This window comes from Athene noctua, chromosome 1 (assembly GCF_965140245.1).
Source record: "Athene noctua chromosome 1, bAthNoc1.hap1.1, whole genome shotgun sequence".
Taxonomy (NCBI): domain Eukaryota; kingdom Metazoa; phylum Chordata; class Aves; order Strigiformes; family Strigidae; genus Athene; species Athene noctua.
The window spans coordinates 5,325,508-5,352,620 of NC_134037.1; the positions used below are offsets into that span (position 1 = coordinate 5,325,508).

At 50.5% G+C, this 27,113-nt stretch overlaps 1 protein-coding gene across 1 annotated transcript; it reads right to left on the reverse strand.

The window, feature by feature from the left end:
- Positions 1–12,905: 12,905 nt before the first annotated feature.
- On the reverse strand, positions 12,906–16,261 carry LOC141967545 (ostricacin-2-like). The gene is made up of 4 exons (XM_074921459.1): positions 16,133–16,261; positions 14,039–14,126; positions 13,543–13,669; positions 12,906–13,035 (listed from the first exon to the last, which is right to left on the reverse strand). Exons 2-4 carry the CDS (start codon positions 14,094–14,096, stop codon positions 13,023–13,025), a joined length of 198 nt encoding a protein of 65 aa, XP_074777560.1. The 5' UTR covers positions 14,097–14,126; positions 16,133–16,261; the 3' UTR covers positions 12,906–13,022.
- Between the last annotated feature and the right edge of the window lie 10,852 nt (positions 16,262–27,113).

Below are 27,113 nucleotides of genomic sequence, written 5' to 3' on the forward strand. Positions count from 1 at the left end.
GTTCAGATGCCAAAATCATTTTTATCTTGTTATGTAGAAACTTTTTATTGGTGAAAGAGAAACAGAAATAGCTAAAACCCTAGACACCCACCATCCATTAATATGTCAGCATGTTAGACTCAATGTTCTGTCTTATAGATGATACCCATGGGCATCCTGGGAAAGGTGTAGACCTATTTTCTTTCTTTTTTTTTTTTTTTTTTTTAAATGGTGCAACAATTTATGTCAGTTCATTTCTCTCCAGAAGCTTTTTGTCCTGTAATCTCACAGCAATGGATGTAAGTTTTGATTTTTTTCCCCACCTGTCCCTCTGAGAGGATGCCTAAAAGATAACAAATGAAGAACAGCTTATACTGGTCTCTCTTCATTAGCTCCTCTCCCACTCCCTCCACCATATGGCACACTCAGTTCTTCACGTTCCTGAAATATTGTTCAGGAGGGGATTTTATTTACCTGCTAAAATTGCATCATTTATATGTTCTGTGACAGAAAGAAATACTTTGCACTTCTTAGCAGGGAGGAAACTTATCTTCACACGTCTGACACAACTTCTAATCCTCTGTGGCACAATTTCATATACTCAAGTCATGGCGATAGTTAACGTAACTCAAAGTCTTTGGAAAATGGGTGCTTGGAGGAATGCACACCTGGACAAGCTGTAGACGCTCTGCCTGGTGCTAGCTGACAATCTGGCCTTGTCATGTGGTGAGACAGTTGTCAGAGCTTGCTCACAGGTTAAAGGGGGCTGGGAAGGTACTGCTGTCCCTCAGAGGGAATGTATCTAGAGGAGGCATCCAACGTGCACCATGGCCATGCATTCAGGCAAAATCTCACTCTTCACCCCTCTTCTTAGTGCATTTACAGCAGCTAGATTATTTTCACTCTCAAAAAGCTATTCAAAACTGATAAGGCAGATTTTAGAAAAATGCCTCTGAGTGTTTATTTATCTTTCTTTTTTTTTTTTCTCTTTGATGTAGACTCTAGTCTTGTTTTCTATCTGACACTGCTAAGAGAAAAGCAAAAAGAATGCGTAGGAGCTTTACGGTTGAATGCAAGTCCACCACTCTGTGTTAAGAGGGGAAAAAAGACACCAGGACAGAGACAAAACAGTGAAAATGTATGCCTAGGAAATATCAGGGTGTTTTTAATTGTCATCATGACAGAAGTTTTGCTGAGAAATGCAAGTGTACAAAGCGATTACTTTACGAAGAACACAACTGTTGACTATTCCTTAACAGCAGATATGAAGGATAATTATATTATATTCGCTTTTAGCCCAAATACATGATGAAAATCTAACCTGCTGTTCCTTGTAGGATTTCCTACACTCGATAGTGTTCAATGGTGTTAATACTATATTATTATAGTATTATAAAATACTATAAATAAAATACTATAAATAAATAACTATAAATAAAATACTATAAAGTACTATAAAACTATACAAAGTCCTTACAAGATCTCATTTATGACATTTGAAATGACAGATTTTAATTTTTACAATCCTGTAGTAGACAAGGCTTGCAAGAGGTCTTGAATTTTTTGCAGCAGCATGTGGAGACCAGGCAGAATATCACACAACGCTAGGAATGGCACTACTGCCGATGTTTAAGCAACTGAAGCCATCCTCACCAGTTTGTTGTTTCTCCTGACTTTATTGACTGCGGTGGACATCCAGTCACCACTGCATCTGCAGTCACCCCATTAAGTCAGAGGAACTGAATCCCCCCATATGTGTTGCATGCAGTATATATTGTGGAAGATATGGCATATGTACTTCACAGGTCACATAATATTTGGTACTGAAATATTTCTTCTTGTCTCAGCCCCTCTCCTACCCTCTGAACTTGTCCAAATGTTTAATAATCCCTCAAGTGGCACCGTTTGGCAATTAACCTTTTCCAGTTATGTCTGGGTATGAAGCACACGCCGTGGAAGTGAAGGACAGGAAATATGGTTATTCCTCAACTCGGCAGGAGTTAGTGGGTAAGTGGCCACCAACTCTTGAGGTTTGTCTACAGCTGAAAAGCTGGAATTTTTTAATTGATGCTTTTCAAGCCTTGACCTTTATGTTGACAAAAATTCTGACTTCACTATATAGGCTATTGCTTGCTATGAATGGCCACGTCACTCCCGTTCTGGTCCTTGTCCCTGCAGCCAGAGTCTCCAGCAGCAGCAAATGCTTATGGAGGTCTGTGCTGGGCAGTGTGCCCCATGGGTGGGCACTAACCCATCCTGGAGGCCCCGGGCTGCTCCTCATCTTGGTCCAGCACACTGCAACTCTCCTTGCTAGAGGCCCTGCTGGGAGCTGTGCTGCTCCATGCCCCGTTCTACCATGCAGCAGGGAGGGATGTCCCTTGACCTCATCAGCACTTGGGCTGATCCCATGGGCAACTCCCAAGGAGACCTTTGTAGCCCTTAGAGGGAAGCAGATCTCCCAGGGTGGCTGTCCAGCTTCCCCTCAAGGTGACATCTTGAAGGGGCCCCATGGATCTGATGGGTAGTCCTACAGGGAGTGAGCAGGGTGTCCTCCTCTCCACCCATCTGGAGACAACCTGAAGCTAGACTGGCTGCTGTCAACGGGCTGACCTCACCCTTCCTACAGAATACCTCCATGATTCTGATCCTCCTGTGGGTAAATATGTGTGTGTATCCATGCACATCTCTTCATAAGAAGTGACTCTGGTAATTCTGGTGAAGACTTCTCTTTCTGAGGAGGCCACCCTCAGACATCACCAACTTTCCAGCTGGGTATGCAGCACTTGGCAGTGATGCTAGGCTTCTGTGTGTTGGCATTTGCTTCCATCATGTTTCACTGGGCAACTTCCTTCAGCTCTCACTTGCTATGAAGATGGCTTTATGCTGACTCTTTATTTATCCAAAACACAACACATTAAAAAAGTGTTTGCAATGTAGTCTTCAGAGAGATTGCGTGGCAGCAAAACTACATAGTGATGGAGTTATGGAGCAGAAGTCTCAGAAGAGATCTGTATTTTCTGCCTTACTCAAAAAGCAGACTCGTACATATTATCAAGAAATACAGCACAGAGATAAGCTTCCTATCTGGACAAAGCTGAACATCCCTCCTAGGGAAAGCCCCAAACTGTGGGACCCCCGAGTCCAGGTGTCATCTCTCAGGAGACATACAGGAGACCTTTCAAAGGTTTAGCTGCCTGTTTTCAAGGCCAAGGATGCACATGGAGCTGCTACATGGCCTAGAGTAACAGTGCTGCATCAGAAAGAGCTGTGATAAGCACGACTCTCCCAAACATCACTTCAGAGCTCCTTTTAAGCTCAATATGCTTTCCTTGGTCCTTACTTGAACTATTTTCCAGCTGTGATCCTGGCTGCCCACCTTGCTGACCTGCCTTCCTGGTTTAAACCTGGAGCTGCCTCACTGCTGTGAAGCCAGACTTGTCTGGTGGAACAGCCTGGCCTTGCTGCTCCCTGGTAAGTGTTTTGGTCGCATGCAGACCCGCATAGACATGTTCACCTGCAGCAAAGCTTTGTGTGTTGGCTTGTAGAAGGGCTGAGGTCAGTACCTGATAGCAGAGAGTAGCAGGGCTGGTCCTGTATGGTCTCCAGATGGGAAAAAAAGGAGAAAGTATCCTATTTCTTCCCTGGAAATTGGGAAACTTTAAGATATAGGTTACCCTCAGCAAGCTTGCAGATGAGACCAAACTGGGAGGAGTGGCTCATATACCAGGGGGTTGTGTTGCCACCCAGAGGGACCTTGACAGCCTGGGAAAATAGGCGGACAAGAACTTCTTGAAGTTCTACATGGAGAAGTCCAACATTCTGCACCTGGGGAGGAACAACCTCACACACCAATACATGCTGGAGGTCACCCAGGAGAAAAGCAGCTTTGCAGGAGTGGACCTGGGGGTCCTGGTGAACACCAGTCTGAAGGTAAGCCAGCAATGGGCCTTTGAGGCAAAGGTGGCTATCCTGGAGGTGTCCTGGGCTGTATTAGATAGGTTCCTCCCTGCTGCATGGTAGCATGGGGCGTGGAGCAGCACAGCTCCCAGCAGGGCCTCTAACAAGGAGGGCTACAGTGTGCTGGACCAAGATGAGGAGCAGCCCGGGGCCTCCAGGATGGGTAGTGCCCACCCAAGGGACACACTGCCCAGCACAGACATCCAGCCAGCAGGATGAGGGAGGTGATCCTTCCCCTCTACTCAGTGCTCATGAGGCCACACCTGCAGTACTGTGTCAAAATCTGGGCACCCCAGTCCAAGAGAGACATGGACATACTGGAAAGAGTTCAACAAAGGGCCCCCAACATGATGAAGGGACTGGAGCATCTCTGCTATGATGAAAGGCTGAGATTGCTGGGACTGCTCAGCCTGGAGAAGAGGAGGCTCTGCAGAGATCTTATTAATGTGTGACCTGAAGGGAGGGTGCAAAGAGGGCAGAGCCAGGCTCTTTTCAGTGGTGTCCAGTGCCAGGACCAAAGGCCACGGGCACACAACGAGACACAGTAGGGTCCCTCTGAACATCAAGAAACACTTTTTTACTGTAATGACAACAAAGCACTTGCACAGGTTGCCCAGGGAAATTATGGAGTCTCCACTCTTGGAGATATTTAAAAGCAATGTGGACACAGTCCTCAGCAACCACCTCTGGGTGGCCCTGCTTGAGCAGGGTGGTGGGACCAAATGTCCTTCGAACGTCCTTTCCAGACTCAACCAGTCTGTGATCCTGTCAAACTACATGTCTTTATTGAAGCTAGGAAAAGCAGTCTCTACCCAAATGACACCAGGACCATGATGGGATTTCTCCAGCCCATGAGCACCCAGCAGGAGCAGCACTTCCACTCCCACTGTCCCACCACCTGGGGGCAGGAGAGGCAGGGAGGGAAGAGGACAGCAGGAGCTGGTTCCAGGAGCCAGAAGCCAGGAGGACATCCTACTCAGAAAGTCCAGGGATTCATCACCATTTCCTGCATAAATAAAGCACAATATGTGGTCACTGATATTTATTTCTTATGTTCCTTCTTTGCTTTCCTCCAGTCTCTCTGTCACTTCTTCTGTTATAAGGTCCTGTAGGGAATTACTGGACAGATAAACTCCAGTCATTAGCGATGACTTAGACCTGTCCTTTCCTTAGTGGTTGCAACCTTGAACCCAATGGTCTTCAGAAACCTCAAGGAGGTGGTCCTGTGCCCCACACTACACAAAGATCAAGCTTCACATTCCAATAACATGAGAAAGTCTTCATGAAAGCCCCCAGTCTGGTCTCATGGGGCTGAGGGGAACTTGGAAGGTGCTGGCTGAATTCAGACTTCTTCAGCCCCACACAGGGCAGGTTCAAGCAGCCTTACCAGTGTACACTAACCCTTCTTCCCTAGCATTCACCTCTGCACACAAATGCATGAGGGTGTTATCCAGCAGTGTCGATGTAAAGAGAACAACAGATCAATTTCAGCCAAGAAAGCAGAAGGCCTATTCCGGAATGTTTGACTTTAGAACTTACCTTTTGCAGCAAACTATAAATGTTGAACATCTCCCAAAGATGTGATGAGGGTGATAGCATGTCAAGAAACTACAGAATCCCCCTTCTTGCTCACACTGATCTTCATTTCCTGGAGTTAGAGATGCATCTGTACAGAGAAACAATTGTAAGGAAAAGATAATTTGGGAGAATATTCTGTAATTCCATAAGGGCAGGTACTCCACTAGGATTTCAACCCCCTTCATGGGCCGAGTATTAAAATGACCATAACTGCATCTTCAGTAGCAAATTTACTACCTAGAAGAACTATCAGCTAAAGCCCTGAGGCACAGGTATCGCTGGCTATTTGTGGTACAAAAGGATATTTTCTGTCCTGCCACTGTCCCTGCAGGAGCAGCTCTTCCATAAAGCCTTGACTAACTTATCTGGCCTGGGGTAGAGTGCTTTAACATCCCAGTATCACACATATCTAGGGTTCCTCAAAAGATGCTAAGTATCTAAGACTTCCCCATGCATTTTTTGGGGGGTGAGGAGGGTAGGCTGCATAGGCTGAGACTTCAGCAACTGAAATGGGAATTCATCCAGAGACATTCCCCCAGAGCAGGAGCTAAATACCCAGGGTGGAGACCAGAGCTCAGTCCCCCCCTAACCCACGGAAGGAGCCAATTCCTGGATGGGTGTCTCCACACCAGCCCCTCTACTCTCAGGGGAAGGGTCATTGTGAGAGCATCCTTTGGTATATCCCATTGCATGTTTTTTCACACTGGAGCAAAGCCACAAAGCCATTCCCTCTTTTGAGTATCTCTAACAAATACGGTCACTTCCCGGGACATGGAAGGCCCCACTGATGGGGGTTCATACCTCATTTGTATTCCCTCTTCCCCTCTCACCTGCAGCAGCCTGCACCAACAGCAGGAAGAAGGGGAAGAGCAGGTACAAGATCTTCATGGCTGACACCCAGCCCAAGCCTTCACAGGGTAGCAGAGGGGAGATGCCAAGGCAACGAGGACATGGGGGACGTCAGGCGGTGTAGAAACTGCAGATGTGTTATCCTGAACAAAAGAAGATTGTGTTGATTGTAGTCTGTTGTTCTGATAATTATCAGGCCTAGCATAAAGGACACAGCCAGCATAAAGATGAACCAATGACCAAATTGTATTTTACACAAAAGGGTCAGTACATGGGCGAGCGCTGGGGGTACAAACAAGTCAGATTATACATGATCAACATCAATCCCACTGACCCCAACAACGACACCGCACGACCAGCAATGGGTGGGATAACCAGTGAAATGCAGTCTCCCATAGAAGGGACGGGAGACAACCAGGTCAACAAGCCAAACACATGAGACCAAGGAAGCCACACACTGAATCTCTACACAGCCCACGTTTACAAAAGCCAGACCTGAGTGGAGCCCAGTCCCAGGGAGGCGGGAGGTCCTTCCCCAACAGGGAACTCTGCACAGGGCACCCACCTCACACACAGACACTGCCCCTCCTGCCAGGGGTCCCAGCTGTTATCCCTCAGTGGGACACCTGACCTTGGGTTACTCACTGCGGGACCCCTGGGGCTCACTGACCCAATGGCTCTGTCTGCCAGGCCGGCCCACCCTGGGGGGGAGCCTAAAGGGAAACTCACCCCCCTTTGGGAAGGGCTGTGGGAATCACCCAGATGTCAGCCTTAACTTGGGGTTGGGGTTAAACCCCAGCATTTCATCTGTTCACAAGAACAGGGCTACTTATGCAACTTCATGAATAGCCTGCAAATAGTTCAGGAAGTTTCAGGCAAGGCAGTACCTAAGAACATATTTTTCAGTTATCTTCCTTATGCTTTCTCCCAAGCACAGACTGTAGATCTTATGTCTGGTGATTTGTGCTGCTTCAAGTTAAAAAGCAGCTGATGCCATTTACAGAATTCGCTCAGAAAACTTCAGTTTGGAAGTACCTTGGGCCTTACACATGGAACACTTGTCTCTAAAACAGACCTAAATACGTTTCTAGGGAGACAGAATCAAAGCAATAGACTAGGTACATTTTCGAGTATGCTCATCAGATAAGGGTTATGCCTAGTGCCCGTGCTCTCTTGCTTCTGCATCTCCCTACCAAAGGCCAAAGTAGAGAAGGTTTGCACACTTTGGAGAAGCTTGTGCCAATGCTGAATGCAAGAACAACAGTAAAGCTACAGTTAGGTGATTACTTTGTGAAACAACTCCCCAGTTAGGAGAAAGCGGGGAGAAGTGTCTCAGTGGCCAAAGATATCAGGAAGACACAACTAGTCAAGTTAACTGAAGGCTGAAAGAATGGAAATTCTCTGTACTGCTGCATGTAGTGGCTTCTCTTTAAGTCATAGAGTTCCCATTTCCCCAGAATACAAGATCATGGCGTCTCTCTTCAAATGCCACAGAAACTTCCCAATCTCTCTAGCACTAGGGAAACCCTGGATCCAGCTTCAGCAGATTCCAGGCTCTAACGGGAAGGAATTAATATTTTCAATTTACTTTTTTCCCTAGAAAGCTCAGATGATGTCATTACATGAACAGATATATCCGACAGTTTGTTATTTAGACAGTTCCACTGTGATGGGACTTCAACAGAGAGACTGACTGGGTGGCCAACCTGAAAGAGACCCCATAGGTACTTGCCTGACGAGGGAAGGTCTTGGTCTTCAGGAGGCAACAAGTGTGCAAGGAATCACTTACATCCAGAAGGCCTTGGGGTCAGAGAATACCACTTTGTCCAAAACACCCTGGTTTATGCCACTGCCCGTGGGTGGGACATGCTCATTCCCATGGCCACAGCTCCCCTGGGCCAATCAGAGAGTGCCCCATCTGCGTGGGGTGGTGGGGTTGCACCTCATCCCTCCCCGCCGCAGTGGCAGAGGCTGAGGGGCCTCCTGGGGGCTGTTGCAATCTTCACCGTTACCCTCATGCAACACGTGTTGTGACACCCCCTGCAGAGCGGGCACCCGCACAGGCTGCGGTGGCTTGGCAGGAACATCCTGGACTTTGGCTGGTACAGACAGCAGCATCCAGTCTCAAAAAAGTAGGTAAGGTTTCATAGAATCACAGAATACCAAGTTGGAAGGGACCTCAAGGATCATCTGGTCCAACCTTTCTCGGCAAAAGCACGGTCCAGACAAGACAGCCCGGCACTGTCCAGCTGAATCTTAAAAATGTCCAATATTGGGGAATCCATCACTTCCCTGGGGAGATTATTCCAGTGGCTGATTGTTCTCACTGTCAAAAACTTTCTTCTTGTGTCCAGTCAGAATCCCCCCAGGAATAACTTGCACCCATTACCCCTCGTCTTCTCTATTTGACTCTTTGTAGAATGGGAGTCTCCATCTGCTTTGTAGCCACACTTTAAATACCGGACCACAGTGATAAGATCTCCCCTAAGCCTTCGCTTCTCAAGGCTGAACAAACTCTCTTCTCAGCCTTTCCTCACATGGCAGGCTTCCCAGTCCTTTGATCATCTTTGTGGCCCTTCTCTGGCCCCTCTCCAGACTGTCCACATCTTTTTTGTACAGCAGGAACCAAAACTGGACACGGGATTCCAGGCGTGGCCTGACAAGCGCTGAGTAAAGAGGGATAATGACTTCTTTATCTCTGCTGGTGATGCCCTTGTTGATGTAACTGTTATCTTTCTTTGCTGTAGCAGCAAACTGTTCACTCATACTGAGCTGCTTGTCCACCAGGATCCCCAGGTCCCTTTCCACAGAGCTGTTCCCCAGCCGGGTAGACCCCAGCCTGTGCTGCACCCCTGGATTATGTTTTCCCAGGTGCAAGACCTGACACTCGTCCTTGTTGAACTTCATAAGGTCCTTGTTAGCCCACTCTTCCAGCCTATCCAGGTCTCCCTGCAGGGTGACTCTCCCTCCCAGAGTGTCCACTCCCCACTCAGTTTGGTATCATCAGCAAACCTCATCAGGGTGCACTTGATCCCATCCCCCAGATCACTTATGAAGGTATTAAACTGTGTTGGGCCCAACATTGATTCCTGGGGACCCCACTTGTGACAGGTTGCCAATTTGAAAAGGAGCTGTTTCCCATCACTCTGGGTTGGTCTGTCAGCCCATTCCCCACCCACCGCACAGATCCCTTGTCTAGACCGTTACACATCAGTTTTCCAGGAGGAGGCTGTGGGAAACCATATCAAAAACCTTGGAGAAATCCAGGTAGAGAGTGTCCACCACTTGCAGGTTACTTTGTCGTAGAAGACGATCAGGTTTGTCAGCACAATTTGCCCTTGGTGAATCCGTGCTGGCTTTTCCCAATCCTGTGCTTCATTTGACTTGTGATAAGCCCCAGGAGAATGTGTTCCATAACTTTCTCAGGGACTGGAGTAAAACTGATAGGCCTACAATTTCCTGGATTCTCCTTCAAGCCCTTCCTGTAGATGGGGTGACATTAGCCTTCTTCCACTCTTCTGGGACATCCCCAATCTCCACAGCTTCTCAAAGATTATGGCAAGCGGTCTTGCAATGACATCACGCAGCTCTCTTAACACCCTCAGGTGGATAACATCAGGGGCCATCGATTCGTAGGGGCCAAGCTCCTGTAATAGTTCACATACCAACTCTTCCTTCACTGATGATGGGTCTGTGTTTGCATTGACCTGGATTTTTGTTCCCAAGGCCTGAGGCCCAACAGTGCTGGTAAAGACAGAGGTGAAAAACTCTGCCTTTTCAGCGTTGTTGGTGACTAATTCACCTCTCCTGTTTCACAGCGGGCCAATATTTTCCTTCTGTTTCTGCATACTGTTTACGTACCTGAAGAACCCTTTCTCATCGTTTTTGACATCTCTGGCCAATTTCAATTCAAGCTGAGCTTTTGTTTTTCTAACTACATCTCTGCACGCCCTGGCAATGACCTTATAATTCTCAACAGTTATTCCTCTGTTTTTCTGTTTCTGGTTTTGGTTTTGAGCAGACTCAGAAGCTCATAGTTAAGCCAAACAGGTCTCTTGCTCCACTTACTTCTCTTACCTTTAAAGGGGATGAACAGGTTTTGTGCTTCCAGGAGAGCATTCTTGAAAAATTCCTAGCACTCACTACTTTATCCTCCATGGAAGCTTTCCACCGAATACCTTTCAAATGAGCTCTGTGCAAGCTCAAGTTTGCTCTTCTAAAATATACAACCTAGGTCTTAGTACTAACCTTCAGTGTGCTCACCAAGATCCCAAACCCCACAATACTGTGATCTCTAACCGAGATAGCAGCCAAGGCTATCACTAACCAAGATATTACAAAGCAGCTTTTCTTGGTTTGTGAATAGCAAGTCCAGCAGTGCCTCATTCCTGGTTGGCACATCCAGCATTTGTCTCGGGAATCAGTCCTCTACGCATTCCAGGAACTTGGTGGATGATGTGTGAGCTGCTGTCTTGATGTGTTTCCCTCCTTGTCTCCTCCAGTCTGACAAAATAATCATCTAGCATGGGGTGTGCAAGAACATGGGGAGTATTATAAACCTTCTTCCCTTTCAAAATGATAAGAAAGTCTGTATTTTATTTGAAGCTTCATCACATAAGGAAGAAATTCTTCCCTGTGAGGGGGGTGAGGCCCTGGCACAGGCTGCCCAGAGAAGCTGTGGCTGCCCCCTCCCTGGAAGGGTTCAAGGCCAGGTTGGACGGGGCTTTGGGCAACCTGGGCTAGCGGAAGGTGTCCCTGCCCATGGCAGGGGGGTTGGAACTGGATGATCTTTAAGGTCCCTTCCAACCCAAACCATTCTGTGATTCTATGTTTTGGAAATAATTGATTCCTGCATGCATTTATGAGCTGATGTTCAAATGCACGTGTATATCCACATCTCTAGTTCTCTGCTTCCATGGAAGTCATGTCATATCATGGGTAACAGAAAATATAATCTATCCATTGTTTTTTCTCCTTTTCTTGCTGTTTCTGCTCTATATTTACCATATTAAATTCATGGGATGACTTTCCACAACAAAACCCATGGGTTTTATTCAAGATGTTCTGGGCAAAGGGCTCATGGGACAGTGGAACAGCTTTGTGCTGCTCAGATAAAGGGTGTTCATGGTGACTGCTAAACGTTCATTTAAATGGTACGTGAGTGAACATGAATGAAACAATCCTGCAAAGTCACTGAGAACCTGCTGTTCTGGGTGCAGGACCTGGGCAGCGGGGTGGGAGCTGCTGGTGGATGTGAGGAAAGACCTTAGTTGATGTGGACCCCTAGCTTGGGGTGGTACGGATCCCCACTCACTCCTACAACCCTCCCACAGGAATTTGTGTCACAGAGGACTAGGCTTCTCTGAGTCCAGCAGGAACCTTCAGCGTCAGGACCAGGGCAGAGACGCTCTGGAAGAAAATGCAGGTGTCAGCCCTGTGGCTCTGGGAAGAGCTGCACACCCAGCAGGAAAGCGGAAGGTGGAAAAGTCAGGGATGGACTGCTGAGGGTGATCTGACCCTTTGGAATGGAAAGGATTCAAGAAAACAGCCAGGGCCACTAGCTGCTGACATGGTCACGTGTACATGGACACACATGTGTATTTAACTATACAGGGCAGAGGTCTGCGCTTCCAGAAAGGTCGAGGTCACGGGGTGTTGATGGAGAACTGTGTTGCAATCCCAGCTTGTGTGAGGCAGGCACAGAGAAGACACCCTGCTTTCTGCCCTTTCTCCCTGCTGGGCAATATTTCTGGGCATTTCCAGGTTGTGGACCATGGGACCCGTTGGAGGAATGACCCTGAGGAGGACGTGGACATCCAACCTGGTAGACCTATTTTTCTCCAAGGTCTGGAAAGATCTCCTTGGGGGATTTCTCTGAGATCAAGCTCCTCCAGGAGACATGTGGAAGGGAAGAACAGTGTGGGACAGGTAGAGAGGTGGGTGCTGTGGTCGGACAGCAGGGAGGGAGCTGAGCTCAGGCCTGCTTCAGATGAGGGAGATGGAGGTCCCATCCCACTGTGTGGTGGGACCTCTAAGGACTCTGGGATGCGTTAGGTGGGCAGCCCTGTCCATGGCCACAAAAGGGACACACCAACCAGCACAGCCTTGGCCATGAAGCCTCAGAAGCCAGGGACAAAGGACACTCATGACCAACAGGACCAGGACAGGGGTGCCGCTCCTCAGGAGGGGCAATCCTCAGAGCAGCTCCATCACCCCCACAGCAAACACCCTGGTCCCCAGGGGACTGACAGGCTCGGTGTCCCCACACAGATAAAAGGAAAAAGCATCCCCAGGGACAGACAGAGTGATGACCCCCAGCATCCCCAGGCACTTCTCCTAACACCAAACCACCCCCACTCCTAGAGTCAGCAGGCACAGCACACCCTCCAGAACGAGGAAACAGCCACACGTCCCACACGCTGCAATGCCAAACTGCTCGTCTTTATTCAAGCCGGGAAAAGCAGCCTCTGCCTCAACAACACCGGGTCCACCACGGGATGTCTCCAGCCCACGAGCACCCGGCACCCAGCAGCAGCAGCACTTCCACTCCTGCTGTCACACCTGCTGGGGACGGCAGAGGCAGGGAGGGCAGAGGGCATCAGGACATGGGTCCAGGAGACAGAAGCGAGGGGGACATCTGGCTTATAGTGTTCAGGGTCTCAACCCCATATCCTGTATGAAGAAAGCAGACAAGCACGTCACCAGTTGTAACTCATGTTTCATCCCTCCCACTCTCTCCTCTCCACCCTGCGATGACAAGCGCTCTGCTGCAGGAGAGTCCGGCTCAGCGGAGGTGAGGTTCAGTCCTTATTGCTGACAGATTGGACCCGTGTCATCTTAGTGCTGCCTGCCCTGGCACCAAGTCTATGCAGGTGCAGCAAATCCCGGATCATGGCCTCGATGCTGTCCAAGGACAGTGAACGCTTCACTCTCTGCCAGCTTGGGAGAGCCCTCGGCAAAGCCTGAATGAGCCTCACGGGGCTGAAGGAGAGTGGGGAGGTGCTGGCTGACCTCGGGCTCCTTCAGCCCCACTCAGGGCAGGTACAAGCACCTTTCCTGTCCTCCCCTGGTCTCTGCCCTGCAGCATGTATAGCGCCGAGCCATTAGCCAACATGGATGCTTAAACACAACAGCATCTCTTTCTGCAATAACAGTAGCATTTCTAATTCCAAAACTCACTTTTTGCAGCAAAAGAAAAACCTTGAACATTTCCCACTGATGACAAAGGGGAAAGAGCACTTCAGAAATCCACAGAAGCCATTTTCTCGTTGACATTGTTTCTTACTTCCCGGAGCGAGGAAGGATCCTGTGCAGTGAAAGAGGTCACAGAAGGTAAATATGGGATAAGTGCCAAAACTGAGAGTGGTTCCAGAGAGGCTGATGCTGCCCCTGGATCTCAGCCTCACACCTGCACCCAGCACCAAGTTTAACATCTTCACCTCTCCAGTAGGAGGTTAACTTTTCTGCAGCAGTTTGTGTGCCTGTGGCAATGTCAGAGGGAAGAGCAGTGTGAGGCCCAGGAATGGCTGTGTTGGCTCCTCACCTGCCCAGATGTTCGTCGGAGCCATTCCCTCCCAAACGTTGTCTGTATCTGACACATCTGGTCACTTAGGATATGGAGGACCCCACCGATGGGGCCTCACACCTCACCCCATCTTCCCTCTTCCCCTCTCACCTGCAGCACCCTGGACCATCAGGAGGAAGAAGGGGAAGAGCAGGTACAGCATCCGCATGGCTGACGCCTGTCCCAGGTCTTCCCGGGGCTGCAGAGAGGACACATCACGACAACAAAGAAAGGACATGGACACGGCTGGGCACACATGGCGAGCCAACCAACAGAAGGTCAGTCTCCAACAAAAAGAGATAAGAACGGTTCTTAGCATTGCAACTTCACAGCTGTCCTGGGAGCATTCTGGGAAGCACCAGCCTGTTGTAGAATCTGAAGTTTACTTCATTGTCAACTTCACAGGACTTCCTGATGTTTTGCTCAAAACACAGACTAGACGAATCACGCTACTTGTTGGTGTTTTACTCAAAATAACATCCACTGAAACTCACATTGTAAGGAAGGAAAAATTATTTTTAGATGTTACAGTCCCTCAGCACTTTTGCAGGGCATGTGTTCCTGCCCTGAGCAGAATTTTCTGAGACAGGATCAAGGGGTGACACAAGAAACACTTCCCAGCACAGTCAGTAGACCGGGATTACCACTGGGGCATTTGCTCTCTCGCTTCTGCCTCCTCTTAACCAAATGCCAGAGCAGAGGAGGTTTCCACACATGAGGAGAAGGTTGTGCCAACACTCAGTGCCATGCCCATTGGCAAACCAGGGTCAAGAATTCAGGGAAATGCATGTGCCTGGAGATGCCACGCTATATGAAGGGTTAGCCACTGCCCTCCATCACCTCAGACACTCCAAAGCTGGCTGCCCAAAACACCCTGCCCAACCACCTCTGCTTCCCTGGGCTCAGGAAAGCCCTCCCAGCTCGGCTTGGGAGTGCCCATCCTCAACTCAAGAACATTCCGGGGCTTCCCAGGAAAGACACTCCCCGGCCCCACACTTACTGCCCCTGCCCCGTGCAGCGCCGACCCAGGGAGGAGCAAGAGGGCAGGGAAGTGTCTTGGGGGCCAGAAACACAAACACAAATCAACCTGTGGAGTTAACTGAAAGCCTGAAAGGATGGGAAATCTCCACGCTGCTGTGGGAAACATCTCTCCTTACTTTGCTGAGGACAGTCCCCATTCCCCCAGAACAGAAGATCTCGTGTCCCTCCTCCAGCCTCGAGGCACCTTTCCAGTCCCATTGTAGTCAGGAAGCCTTAGTGCCATCCTCCTCATGGTCTGGGCTCTTAGACTCATAGGGAGGTTTTTATTCTCTTTCATAGGCATTTCTGATGGTTTAATTCTAAGCATGGATACTTCCAGCAGTTTGTCATTGAGACTGGTGCTTCTCAACCTGTGGTTCATGGACCCCTGGGGGGCTGCAGTGTCATCATAGGGGGTCCACAAAGGCTTATAGCAGGGGTGCAGAACATCCAGCCCTGAAACCTTGGCCTGGCCCACAGCAAGCACTGTGCATCCTTTTCCCACTGTCTCCTTCCCTTAATGCTCTTCTCATACTCAAGCCCACACCCCACCCCAAGGCTACCCTATTATATTACGTGCTATTATGGTTGGTAGGACCCAATTTAGCTCAGAGGTTTTCCTCTTAAAGACATTTTCTTAACTCAAGGGCCCTCTTTAAGGTCAAAAAGGCATGTAGTCTGCTCATTCAAGTGGCAGTCCTAGAACCATCAACAAATATATATATGGTGGCTCAACACAGACAAAAAAGGGGGGAGGTGGGAAGAACTGTAAACACTTTTGATCAAATTGTAATGTAAAAACTAAGTTCAGAATTAGCATGTTAGAATAGCACCAAATGGGCAATTTGATCAAGAAGACTGTTGATGCCATTATTTTAAATTCACATGGAATCATATCAAGAAAAATATTATGATAGGAGTGTGTGAATTAATAGATTAACATATTTCCCCTTCTCTCCAAATTTGAACATCCTTCATGAGAAAACGGAAATGAGTATTTGACGCAGTCTAGTGCTTTAAATCCTGAATTAAGTCTTGGCAGTCCACAGCCAGAAAAGGTCTTTAAAGGGGGTCCGTGGAGAAGGAAAGGTTCAGAGCCCTGGATTTCGATGGCTGCAGGAAGAAGGATTTGCACAGAGCGGCTGAATGGGTGGGCAGCCCCGAAGGGACTCGGCAGTCACCTACCTGGTGAAGGTCTGGGCTCAGAGTGCACCGAGGCAGCAAGAGGCTGCAACAATCCAACCCAACAGGAATCACTTGCAGGCACAGGCGTTAGGACCAGGGAGTGACACTTTGCCCCAGACACCCTGGTTTATGCCACTGCCCGTGGGTGGGACATGCTCATTCCCATGGCCACAGCTCCCCTGGGCCAATCAGAGAGTGCCCCATCTGCATGGGGTGGTGGGGTTGCACCTCATCCCTCCCCGCCGCAGTGGCAGAGGCTGAGGGGCCTCCTGGGGGCTGTTGCAATCTTCACCGTTACCCTCATGCAACACGTGTTGTGACAGCCTCTGCAGAGCGGGCACCCGGGTCGTGGTGTCTTGCTGAGAAATCTTTGGGATGGACAAAGCGTCTCGCTGGTGCAGACACCAGCACCAGCCCAGTCCCAGAAGACTGGGGAAATATCAACCCAGGGGTGTCCCCATGTCCCTGGGCTGCCTATTCTCCCCTTTCTCCAAGAGCCAAGGGAAAGTTTCCAGTGGGAAGCAGGTGATGTTTATGGCACTTGGTGGGATGCTCACTCCCGTCCCGCAGCAGTTCGGGGAGCACAACTCTGGGAGCTCTTTGTGTGCGAGGCACAAAGCTGTCCCGTCTCGACTAGTGATGTCTCAGCTGAGGGTCCCAAACCCTCATTAACCCAGGGCATGAGCCCTGCCAGGGCTGGGCAAGGGTTTTCCATCAGAGGTCACACAAAGGTGGGGTGCAGCCAGGGCAGGGACGTGGGATGCGAGGAGTGCCCCGCTTGCAGCTCTGCTGGTCCAGGCAGCGGTGGGCTCGCAGCTGGGGAGCCAACATGGCTCGTCCTTGACCTCACGCTGGTCCTTCCCACTCTCTGCTCTTGTGTGCACCCACTTTAGAGTGAAAGTGTCCTTCTAGGTGAGACAGGTTGCTACTGAAGATGTGGCTATGGGGAGGATGAAGCTGAACCCATATATTATCCTGAAATGCAAGGGATGTGTCTTGCTTTATGCAACCACATACACTGCTCTCCCCGATTATCATTTTAACTGTTTCTCTATGCCTGATGTTCCATGGATACAGGAAATACAGACTGATGCAGACAACAAGGGAGATTCTGCATTTCTGGGAGCTTCTGTTTCCCACAAAAATTTGTGGGGAATTTTTTCAATATTCAGGCACTGCTGCAGAAAGTAAGTCCTGGAGACTGTTTGCTCCTGCTGATAGAGTTACTACTGCCTTTCAAGCCAGCTCCTGGCTCACAGGTTCGTGCTTTCATGCTCAGAGGCAGAAGCCAGGGAAAGAAGGGAAAAGACCCTGTGGGTTTGGACCGGCCTGCTGTGGGACTGAAGGAGCCCAAGGTCAGCCAGTGCCCCACTCTCCTTCAGCCGCCCGAGGCTGGCCCACTGTCCATACACACAGCTCAGCTGTCGTGTCCAAATGAGAAGGCTGTGCCATGGGGGGTCTGACGCACAGGATCCTCCTCCTGATGTCTCTAAGGGGCCTTGGGGCCAAGGCTGCCACCACTAAGGAGAGCGCAGGTGCAAGCCAACTGAAAGGATGGGAATTTACCCCTGCGGGGCTGAGACTCCTCTCCCTGCACCTGCGTGTCAATAGGAGAGGAGGAGGGAGAGAGTGGGAGGAAGGGACAAGTAAGTTACAACTAATGACGTGCTTTTCTGATTTCTTTGTGCAGGATGTGGGGTTGAGACCCTGATCTATGTAAGCAGGACTTACACCTCACTTCTGATCCTGGAACCACCTCCTGATGTCCTCTCCCCTCCCTGCCTCTGCCGTCCCCAGCAGGAGTGGAAGTGCTGCTGCTGCTGGGTGCCGGGTGCTCATGGGCTGGAGACATCCCATCATGGACCCTTACAAGGTCCCAACTCTTGTCGCAGCTGCAGAACCTGCCTGCAGCAGGAGCCTCTCCTTAAAGACATGGGCTGTGAGGGACCCTAGGGACGATGCCACAGCAACCAGGAATAATCACACGTGCCCCATGGTCTCACTGGAGGGAAAATATTATCTGTACCAAACGGTTTGGCTTTCTGTCTTCTTTTATTTTGTCTATAGGAAATCTCATCCTTTACTGGGCAGCTTCACTGTAGTATCAGATAAATCCTCCATCGTTCCATACACTTCAGTCATTCCTATCTTAATTGCTGCTCCCTGGAGAATCAGGAGGAGAGAGCAGAGAGGACAGGCTGCACTTAGTGCTGGTGTCAGAAAATGTTCAGCTGAAAAGATCCCTTTCCTGTTTCTGCTTCCACCAGAGAACAGCAGCATCGCTTTCCTCTTCTGACACCTCTGGGGAGGATCCCCAGGGTCTTGTGTCATCTTGCCTTGAGTAAGGGCCGTTTGGTGCTGGGGTTTGCTGGGCACCTCTTGGGACACACACACACACACACACACACACACGCATTGCTGCCCATCACAAATCAGCACCAAACTGTTGCTGTACCACAACAGGGAACTTTTTTGGTTTCTCTTCAAGAAGCTCTCCCAGTAAAGCCCAAGATTAGTCTACTGGGCAGGTGAGCGCTCTGCTTCTGCTCTGCATGCAGGAGCTGTCTTCCAGCTTTTCCACGATTGTTATCTCACCACTGTGACTTGACATCAGGAGAAGCGTCCGAGAGTCCAGGCTCCAGTACCACAGTCCCCAGCAGGGGACCCCTTGGAACTGGGGGACCAGATTTCTCTCCCAAATTCCTGAAGAGGCAGTTGCCAATTTGGGCATGAGGCACAACTCCTGCCCAGCAAGGACTGACTCTTCTCCCAATTTCATGCACGGTATCAAATCTATTGGATTCACAAGCAGTGGGTACATCCATCTTCTCTTTCTTCACCTTGGATGTCTGTAGGAGGAGATGCAGATTCGTTGGATCAGGTGGTTTACAGAACTTAACGTGCATCCTGGCGTTACTGCCATATGATCTGAATAGTCACTTGGGGGAGAGTGTCATGCTTATCACCTTGGACATGTCCAGTGCACAGCCCTTTGGGACCAAAAGAAGATGTTCTTTTGGTGTCTAGAGGTGGGTGGGTTTTCAGTCTTCTGTGTGTTCTTGCACATCACATGCTAACTGATTGTTCAGTCAGATGAGAAGAGATGAAGAAGGACTCCGTCCTTCTGGGACTGGGCTGGTGCCGGTGTCTGCACCAGCGAAACACTTTGTCCATCCCAAAGATTTCTCAGCAAGACACCACGACCCGGGTGCCCGCTCTGCAGGGGGTGTCACAACACGTGTTGCATGAGGGTAACGGTGAAGATTGCAACAGCCCCCAGGAGGCCCCTCAGCCTCTGCCACTGCGGCGGGGAGGGATGAGGTGCAACCCCACCACCCCACGCAGATGGGGCACTCTCTGATTGGCCCAGGGGAGCTGTGGCCATGGGAATGAGCATGTCCCACCCACGGGCAGTGGCATAAACCAGGGTGTCTGGGGCAAAGTGTCACTCCCCGGTCCTAACGCCTGTGCCTGCAAGTGATTCCTGTTGGGTTGGATTGTTGCAGCCTCTTGCTGCCTCGGTGCACTCTGAGCCCAGACCTTCACCAGGTAGGTGACTGCCGAGTCCCTTCGGGGCTGCCCACCCATTCAGCCGCTCTGTGCAAATCCTTCTTCCTGCAGCCATCGAAATCCGGGGCTCTGAACCTTTCCTTCTCCACGGACCCCCTTTAAAGACCTTTTCTGGCTGTGGACTGCCAAGACTTAATTCAGGATTTAAAGCACTAGACTGCATCAAATACTCATTTCCGTTTTCTCATGAAGGATGTTCAAATTTGGAGAGAAGGGGAAATATGTTAATCTATTAATTCACACACTCCTATCATAATATTTTTCTTGATATGATTCCATGTGAATTTAAAATAATGGCATCAACAGTCTTCTTGATCAAATTGCCCATTTGGTGCTATTCTAACATGCTAATTCTGAACTTAGTTTTTACATTACAATTTGATCAAAAGTGTTTACAGTTCTTCCCACCTCCCCCCTTTTTTGTCTGTGTTGAGTCACCATATATATTTTTGTTGATGGGTCCAGGGCTGTCACTTGGAGGAGCAGAATCCAGCCCCATTAGGACCTTAAAGAGGGCCTTGGGTTAAGAAAATGTCTTTAAGAGAAAAAATGCCAAGCTTAAGTGGGTCCCACCGACCATATTAGCACCGAATATGACAGTGCATCAGGGCAGTGATGGGGGTGAGGGGCGCTATAGTATCAGAGGACACTGAGGGGGCTGTGGGAGAAGGAGGCACAGGACTTTGATGAAAAGTTTTTACAATTTGTCCCACCTCCCCGCTTGTTTGTCTGTGTTCAGTCACCACATATTTTTGTTGATGGGTCCAGGGCTGTCACTGGGAGGAACAGACTCCACCCACTTGTGGTCTTCAAGAGGGCCATTGGGTTAAGAAAATATCATTAATAGGAAAAATGCTGAGCGAATATGGGACTCAACAACCATACTAGCATCAAATATAATAGTGCATCAGGGCAGATATGGGGGTGGTGGGGAGCTTGAACATGAGAGGAGCATTGAGGGGAGGGGGCTGTGGCAGAAGGAGGCAAAGGGCCCACCACAGGCCAGGCCAAATGTTTCCGGGCTGGACATTCCCCACCCCAGCTTTAAGCCTTTGTGGACCCCCAGCGACAACATCGCGGCCATTCAGGGGTCCATGAATCACAGGTTGAGAAGCACTAGACTAAATGACAAACTGCCGGAAGAATCCATGCATATAATTAAACCATCAGAAATGCCTATGAAAGAGAATAAAAACCTCCCTATGAGTCTAAGAGCCCAGACCATGAGGAGGATGGCACTAAGGCTTCCTGACTACAATGGGACTGGAAAGGTGCCTCGAGGCTGGAGGAGGGACACGAGATCTTCTGTTCTGGGGGAATGGGGACTGTCCTCAGCAAAGTAAGGAGAGATGTTTCCCACAGCAGCGTGGAGATTTCCCATCCTTTCAGGCTTTCAGTTAACTCCACAGGTTGATTTGTGTTTGTGTTTCTGGCCCCCAAGACACTTCCCTGCCCTCTTGCTCCTCCCTGGGTCGGCGCTGCACGGGGCAGGGGCAGTAAGTGTGGGGCCGGGGAGTGTCTTTCCTGGGAAGCCCTGGAATGTTCTTGAGTTGAGGATGGGCACTCCCAAGCCGAGCTGGGAGGGCTTTCCTGAGCCCAGGGAAGCAGAGGTGGTTGGGCAGGGTGTTTTGGGCAGCCAGCTTTGGAGTGTCTGAGGTGATGGAGGGCAGTGGCTAACCCTTCATATAGCGTGGCATCTCCAGGCACATGCATTTCCCTGAATTCTTGACCCTGGTTTGCCAATGGGCACGGCACTGAGTGTTGGCACAACCTTCTCCTCATGTGTGGAAACCTCCTCTGCTCTGGCATTTGGTTAAGAGGAGGCAGAAGCGAGAGAGCAAATGCCCCAGTGGTAATCCCGGTCTACTGACTGTGCTGGGAAGTGTTTCTTGTGTCACCCCTTGATCCTGTCTCAGAAAATTCTGCTCAGGGCAGGAACACATGCCCTGCAAAAGTGCTGAGGGACTGTAACATCTAAAAATAATTTTTCCTTCCTTACAATGTGAGTTTCAGTGGATGTTATTTTGAGTAAAACACCAACAAGTAGCGTGATTCGTCTAGTCTGTGTTTTGAGCAAAACATCAGGAAGTCCTGTGAAGTTGACAATGAAGTAAACTTCAGATTCTACAACAGGCTGGTGCTTCCCAGAATGCTCCCAGGACAGCTGTGAAGTTGCAATGCTAAGAACCGTTCTTATCTCTTTTTGTTGGAGACTGACCTTCTGTTGGTTGGCTCGCCATGTGTGCCCAGCCGTGTCCATGTCCTTTCTTTGTTGTCGTGATGTGTCCTCTCTGCAGCCCCGGGAAGACCTGGGACGGGCGTCAGCCATGCGGATGCTGTACCTGCTCTTCCCCTTCTTCCTCCTGATGGTCCAGGGTGCTGCAGGTGAGAGGGGAAGAGGGAAGATGGGGTGAGGTGTGAGGCCCCATCGGTGGGGTCCTCCATATCCTAAGTGACCAGATGTGTCAGATATAGACAACGTTTGGGAGGGAATGGCTCCGACGAACATCTGGGCAGGTGAGGAGCCAACACAGCCATTCCTGGGCCTCACACTGCTCTTCCCTCTGACATTGCCACAGGCACACAAACTGCTGCAGAAAAGTTAACCTCCTACTGGAGAGGTGAAGATGTTAAACTTGGTGCTGGGTGCAGGTGTGAGGCTGAGATCCAGGGGCAGCATCAGCCTCTCTGGAACCACTCTCAGTTTTGGCACTTATCCCATATTTACCTTCTGTGACCTCACTATCCTATTTCACTGCGCAGGATCCTTCCTCGCTCCGGGAAATAAGGAAGAATGTCAACGAGAAAATGGTTACTGTGGATTTCTGAAGTGCTCTTTCCCCTTTGTCATCAGTGGGAAATGTTCAAGGTTTTTCTTTTGCTGCAAAAAGTGAGTTTTGGAATTAGAAATGCTACTGTTATTGCAGAAAGAGATGCTGTTGTGTTTAAGCATCCATGTTGGCTAATGGCTCGGTGCTATACATGCTGCAGGGCAGAGACCAGGGGAGGACAGGAAAGGTGCTTGTACCTGCCCTGAGCGGGGCTGAAGGAGCCCGAGGTCAGCCAGCACCTCCCCACTCTCCTTCAGCCCCGTGAGGCTCATTCAGGCTTTGCCGAGGGCTCTCCCAAGCTGGCAGAGAGTGAAGCGTTCACTGTCCTTGGACAGCATCGAGGACATGATCCGGGATTTGCTGCACCTGCATAGACTTGGTGCCAGGGCAGGCAGCACTAAGATGACACGGGTCCAATCTGTCAGCAATAAGGACTGAACCTCACCTCCGCTGAGCCGGACTCTCCTGCAGCAGAGCACTTGTCATCACAGGGTGGAGAGGAGGGAGTGGGAGGGAGGGAAAAGTAAGTTCCAACTGGTGACCTGCTTGTCTGCTTTCTTCATACAGTATGTGGGGTTGAGACCCTGAACACTATAAGCCAGATGTCCCCCTCGCTTCTGTCTCCTGGACCCATGTCCTGATGCCCTCTGCCCTCCCTGCCTCTGCCGTCCCCAGCAGGTGTGACAGCAGGAGTGGAAGTGCTGCTGCTGCTGGGTGCCGGGTGCTCGTGGGCTGGAGACATCCCGTGGTGGACCCGGTGTTGTTGAGGCAGAGGCTGCTTTTCCCGGCTTGAATAAAGACGAGCAGTTTGGCATTGCAGCGTGTGGGACGTGTGGCTGTTTCCACGTTCTGGAGGGTGTGCTGTGCCTGCTGACTCTAGGAGCGGGGGGGGTTTGGTGTTAGGAGAATTGCCTGGGGATGCTGGGGGTCATCACTGGGTGTGTCCCAAGGGATGCTTTTACCTGGCAGCTGTGTGGGACTACTTCCTGTTTCCGTGCAGAATGATACACACAGATCAATGAAAGTGATTATTTGGTCTAGCAGGGCATATGTTTGCAGAAAGAATGACAATCCTCATGCTCTTTGGGCCACTATAAAGGCTCAGCTTCATCTTCCCCATAGCCACATCTTCAGTAGCAACCTGTCTCACCTAGAAGGACACTTTCACTCTAAAGTGGGTGCACACAAGAGCAGAGAGTGGGAAGGACCAGCGTGAGGTCAAGGACGAGCCATGTTGGCTCCCCAGCTGCGAGCCCACCGCTGCCTGGACCAGCAGAGCTGCAAGCGGGGCACTCCTCGCATCCCACGTCCCTGCCCTGGCTGCACCCCACCTTTGTGTGACCTCTGATGGAAAACCCTTGCCCAGCCCTGGCAGGGCTCATGCCCTGGGTTAATGAGGGTTTGGGACACTCAGCTGAGACATCACTAGTCGAGACGGGACAGCTTTGTGCCTCGCACACAAAGAGCTCCCAGAGTTGTGCTCCCCGAACTGCTGCGGGACGGGAGTGAGCATCCCACCAAGTGCCATAAACATCACCTGCTTCCCACTGGAAACTTTCCCTTGGCTCTTGGAGAAAGGGGAGAATAGGCAGCCCAGGGACATGGGGACACCCCTGGGTTGACATTACTGCACAGTCCAGCCTGGGAGGTGTTGCTGGGGCTGCAGCCACCCAGCATCCTCCAGCACCTCCCCCAACACTGCTGGCAGCCCAGCCCCCACCTGCAGAGGGGGCAGGGGCCCTTCCTGTCCTCCGGCTGCTCCTGTTCTTGCCCAGCCCATAACGAGGTGGAGAGAGAATGGAGAGAGAATGTCCAGTGTGTGCACAGATGAGCAAAGACAAATGTGCAGCTTGACCCTTCCAGTCAGAGCTATGTCCCAGACCTTTGGGCACAGACATCTCAGCACAGCTTCCAAGGAGACGCCTTTCCCACCCAGCAGCAGGATCACGCTCCCCTTGATCTCATCACCACTTGGGCTGAGCGCTCATCACGACAAAGGACAGCTGCCCACCACAGAAACAGGCTGATATGGGAACAGGGTCCTGAAAATAGAAAGAAGTCTGGGCCTATGAAAACCAGGACACGGATCCTGCTCCCCTGGAGTGAGCAGAGCAGCTCCATCACCCCCACAGCAAACACCCTGGCCCCCAGGGGACTGACAGGCTCGGTGTCCCCACACAGCTGCCAGTCAGGAGCATCCCTGGGGACACACCCAGTGATGACCCCCAGCATCCCCCAGGCGCTTCTCCTAACACCAAACCACCCCCACTCCTAGAGTCAGCAGGCACAGCACACCCTCCAGAACGAGGAAACAGCCACACGTCCCACACGCTGCAATGCCAAACTGCTTGTCTTTATTCAAGCCGGGAAAAGCAGCCTCTGCCTCAACAACACCGGGTCCACCACGGGATGTCTCCAGCCCACGAGCACCCGGCACCCAGCAGCAGCAGCACTTCCACTCCTGCTGTCACACCTGCTGGGGACGGCAGAGGCAGGGAGGGCAGAGGGCATCAGGACATGGGTCCAGGAGACAGAAGCGAGGGGGGCATCCTGCTTGCAGAGTTCAGGGTCTCAATGTCGGAACCTGTATGAAGAAAGCAGACAAGCAGGTCACCAGTTGGAACTTACTTTTCCCTCCCTCCCACTCCCTCCTCTCCACCCTGCGATGACAAGCGCTCTGCTGCAGGAGAGTCCGGCTCAGCGGAGGTGAGGTTCAGTCCTTATTGCTGACAGATTGGACCCGTGTCATCTTAGTGCTGCCTGCCCTGGCACCAAGTCTATGCAGGTGCAGCAAATCCCGGATCATGTCCTCGATGCTGTCCAAGGACAGTGAACGCTTCACTCTCTGCCAGCTTGGGAGAGCCCTCGGCAAAGCCTGAATGAGCCTCACGGGGCTGAAGGAGAGTGGGGAGGTGCTGGCTGACCTCGGGCTCCTTCAGCCCCGCTCAGGGAAGGTACAGACTCACACGGGATTTTACCTTCCTTCTTGGGCCTCTCCCACAAAGCATAAATGCAGGAGAGTATTCACCAGGCATTGGATAGAAAGGAATGTTTAACAGATATTTCTGTGCACAATGGAGGAAACCCTTTCCTCAGCCAGGAATCTAGACCTTACCTTTTGCAGCACTGACTAAATGTCGAACATTTTCCAATAGGTCTTGCAGGGAGAGGGCAGTGCCGAGAACTGCAGAATCCCCCATTTCGTCTGCATCCAATCATACTCCCTGTTTGTGTGAGGAATGATACACACAAAACAATGACAGTGATAATCTGGGCGAGCAGTGTGTGGTTGCAAAAAGGCTGACAATCCTCATGCATTTCAGGCCAATATAAGTGCTCAGCTTCATCCTCACCATAGCCACATCATCAATACCAACATGTCTCACCTAGAAGGACTCTTCCACTCTAAAGTGTTTGCACACAAGGGAGGGCAGCGGGAAGGACCAGCCTGAGGTCAAGGATGAGCCATGTTGGTGTATCCACCGCTGCCTGGACCAGCAGAGCTGGCAAGCGGGGCACTCCTCGCATGCCTCATCCCTGCCATGGATGTACCGCGCCTTTGTGTGACCTCTGATGGAAAGCCCTTGCCCAGCCCTGCCAGGGGTCGTGCCTTCGGGTAAGGAGGTTTTGGAACACTCAACAGAGACACATAGATGAGAAGAGACAGTTTTATGCCCCAGGCAATCCATTGAGCCAACAAACCCCTGGGGCTCTCTCCCATTACTGCACAGGGAAAAAAATCATCCAGAGAACCCAGAGGAACAGCTGGATGGAGGGTTGGAGCCTGATGCCAAACCCCTTCCTGATTCACAGAAGCCAGGCTTTGATTTTCAAGGGCTCTCTCCACCCTGAGTCCATGTCTTCTTGAAGGGCACTCAGAAAATGCCTTTTAATCAATCCCCTCTAATATTTACATCACTCCAATAACGTGGTCATTTTGGGGACATGGAAAGCCTCCCCTGATGGGGCCTCACACCTCCCCTCTCTCCCCTCTTTCCCTCTCACCTGCAGCACCCTGGACCAACAGCAGGAGGAAGGGCAAGAGCAGGTACAGGATCTTCATGGCTGATGCCTGTCCCGGGTCTTCACGGGGCTGCAGAGGGGGACACCGAGTCAACGAGGACATGGAGAACCCCAGGTGGGGCACAAGCCTGGGCACTGTGGCACACCAAACTGCAAGGGGCTACCTGCAACTAGAGCCAGTGACGTCTCCTCTACCTTTCTCTTAAGAACAGCTGTTAGCTCTGTACCACCCTGCATATCTTGGAACCGTTTCATGATGTCTCGTTCTCTTGGAAACTGATTACCTGCCCTGATGCTTTTCCATTAACTTTCTCAAAGCTCTTCCACAGACCTTCCCCAAAGCACAAGCTGCAGACCTCGGGGCCAACTGTTGCCAGTTCAATCAAAACAATGGACACTGAGATCTGGAACTCGCAAACATAAAATTGACATTGGGTCTTACGGAGATAATGAATTTTTACTCCCTCATTCTTCATGTATCGAACACTTTCCTCATTAACAAAATTCATATAGATTCCCTGAGTGCTGCAGTGACCCAAATCTGCAGGGTTCTCTGA